Below are 2,484 nucleotides of genomic sequence, written 5' to 3'. Positions count from 1 at the left end.
ATATTTTGATTGCTTTATGTACTCAGTCCATCAAAAGTCTTTTCAATTGCTTTACATTTTGAGTTCATTGTCCTCTTATATAGGTAAATCAATCAATACATATAATATATTTTTCTTTATGTTTTATTATTAATAACAATATTATTATTATTCTGATAAATTAATTTAGAAGCATCTGAATTACGTTACTTAAATGCCATGCCACCCTAAATATTTTTAAAAGAATTAGGGCCCTTGAGTATTGTAGAAGTGATTTGCTCACCTCATCTGCAAGAAATCCGCAATACAAAACAGTGTTTGTGTTGTACAATATATTATAAAAAAAATGTTTGAATTATTTGACATTGTCTATTTTTGATTTCATGTATACTTATTATATGTTTCAATGCTTGGTGTACTTATGAAGGACATATATCTCAAAATAATGTGTAACAACCAAAGACAACGAATCTAAGGTTAAAAATAAAGTAATTCTGTTAGGGTAAAGTTGACCGGAAATGACTTGGGTGAGATGAATAAGATTTAGTAAGAGTGTGATTAAACGCATAATATTAATGAGAATAAAGAAAAGAAAAAAAAAAAAAAGAATAGGGGGTATATCTATAAAAAAGAAACTCCCCATTCTTGAATTCACAACGTGAAGCATTAATCTGTCTTCTTCCATTCCCGCTAAATGGATTCGACGACAACAGCTCCTCCCCCGTTGCAGGAGCTGGAGCTCGACAACCTCAAAGCTCTCAAAGTCCTAGGAAAAGGTGCCATGGGGACCGTCTTCCTCGTCCACGACACCACCACCAACAACTTCCCCTTCGCCTTGAAAGTCGTCGACAAAACCTGCATCCACGCAAAGCGCGACGCTGAACGCCGCGCGCGTTGGGAAATCCAAGTCCTTTCAACTCTCTCCCATCCCTTTCTTCCTACCCTCCTGGGATCATTCGAGTCCCCACAGTTCTTAGCCTGGGCCCTACCCTACTGTCCCGGCGGCGACCTCAACGTCCTCCGCTACCGTCAAACCGACCACGCCTTCTCCCCCACCGTCATCCGCTTCTACGTAGCAGAAATCCTCTGCGCGCTCCACCATCTCCATTCTATGGGCATAGCATACCGTGACCTCAAACCAGAAAATGTTCTCATCCAAAACAACGGCCACATCACCCTCACCGATTTCGACCTCTCCCGCAAACTCACCCTCAAACCCAAACCCCTTCTTACTTCGATGCCCGTGCCCAATCCCAAGCTCAAAGAACCCCGCCGAAAACACCGTCGCAACTTTTCCCGCTGGATCCCCCTCCCTCCCCTCGACGGGAACCGTAGAAAGGCCAACTCCAACGCCCTCAAGAAAGCCAAGTCCGCGCGAGTCAGCCCGGTGAGTAGACGAAAACTGAGTTTCTCCAACGGCGAGCGCTCCAACTCGTTCGTCGGCACCGAGGAGTACGTCTCGCCGGAGGTCGTCCGCGGCGACGGCCACGAGTTCGCCGTTGACTGGTGGTCCCTCGGAATACTCATCTACGAAATGCTCTACGGTAAGACGCCGTTCAAAGGCAAGAATCGTAAGGAAACGTTCCGCAACGTCCTCACCAAGGCCCCGGAGTTCGTTGGCAAGAGAACCGCGCTCACGGACCTTATCGAGAAGCTCCTGATGAAGGATCCGACGAGGCGGTTGGGCTACACGCGCGGCGCTGAGGAGATCAAGGAGCATGAGTTCTTCCGAGGGGTGAAATGGGAGCATTTAACCGAGGTTGTGCGGCCGCCGTTCATTCCGTCGAGGGACGACGGCTCCGCGGAGTCGATGGAGAAGCTTTCCGGCGGGAATTCTGGCATGGATATTAGGGATTACTTTCAGAATCTTAAATCGGTGCCGGCGTCACCGTCAGAGTCACCGTCAGCGTTCCCATCATCGCCGCGGTGGCAGTTAAAGAGAAATGTTTCTCTAACGGAATTCTAACCCACGTGCATGCGCACTGTAGCACGTGCGAGAGTTTGTTATTCTTTTGAGTGATATTGTAATATCGTGTGTATAGAATAACGGTAGATGGTGAAAAACGGAATTAGCAATGTTAGTTAGTACAAACTTGAAACAGTAAGAGTTGCAGAATACGATTTTTCTTCCCTCCCATTGTCCTGTCTTGTAAAACATCTTTATGAATTACCTTAAAAGGGGATGATACGAAAACAAAAGAAAAAGGTAATTAATTAAGCACTCGTGATTCTTTTATTAAAAATTACAGGTAGTTTTGTTTCTTATGAAAGTTTCGTCAAAATAAAATATTATACAACATTTTTAAAATAATTAAATTTGTTATAGAACAATTTGTAAAATGATAGATATTAGTTATTTTTGTTTGGCCGTATGAAAAAAAAAGTGGTGGTTTGGTTGTTCAAAAACTGACATGATTATAGTGATTTTGGACGGTAAGAAAGTGGTCATAAAATTAAAGAGTTTAACTGTAATCTTCAAGCTGCATCGAGTGCGAATTATTACAA

At 43.4% G+C, this 2,484-nt stretch overlaps 1 protein-coding gene across 1 annotated transcript; it reads left to right on the top strand.

The window, feature by feature from the left end:
• Positions 1–594: 594 nt before the first annotated feature.
• LOC106755786 (serine/threonine-protein kinase UCNL) lies at positions 595–2,182 on the top strand. The gene has a single exon (XM_014638000.2). The coding sequence runs from the start codon at positions 674–676 to the stop codon at positions 1,943–1,945; it is 1,272 nt and encodes a 423-aa protein (XP_014493486.1). The 5' UTR covers positions 595–673; the 3' UTR covers positions 1,946–2,182.
• The last annotated feature ends 302 nt before the right edge of the window (positions 2,183–2,484 follow it).

Source organism: Vigna radiata, chromosome 2, assembly GCF_000741045.1.
Source record: "Vigna radiata var. radiata cultivar VC1973A chromosome 2, Vradiata_ver6, whole genome shotgun sequence".
NCBI lineage: Eukaryota > Viridiplantae > Streptophyta > Magnoliopsida > Fabales > Fabaceae > Vigna > Vigna radiata.
The sequence above is the reverse complement of the archived record's forward strand: the minus strand, read 5'-3'. Positions and strand labels throughout refer to the sequence as shown.

Excerpts from the sequence above, each read along its gene's own strand:
- LOC106755786 (XM_014638000.2), top strand. The coding sequence starts at position 674 with ATGGATTCGACGACAACAGCTCCTCCCCCGTTGCAGGAGCTGGAGCTC.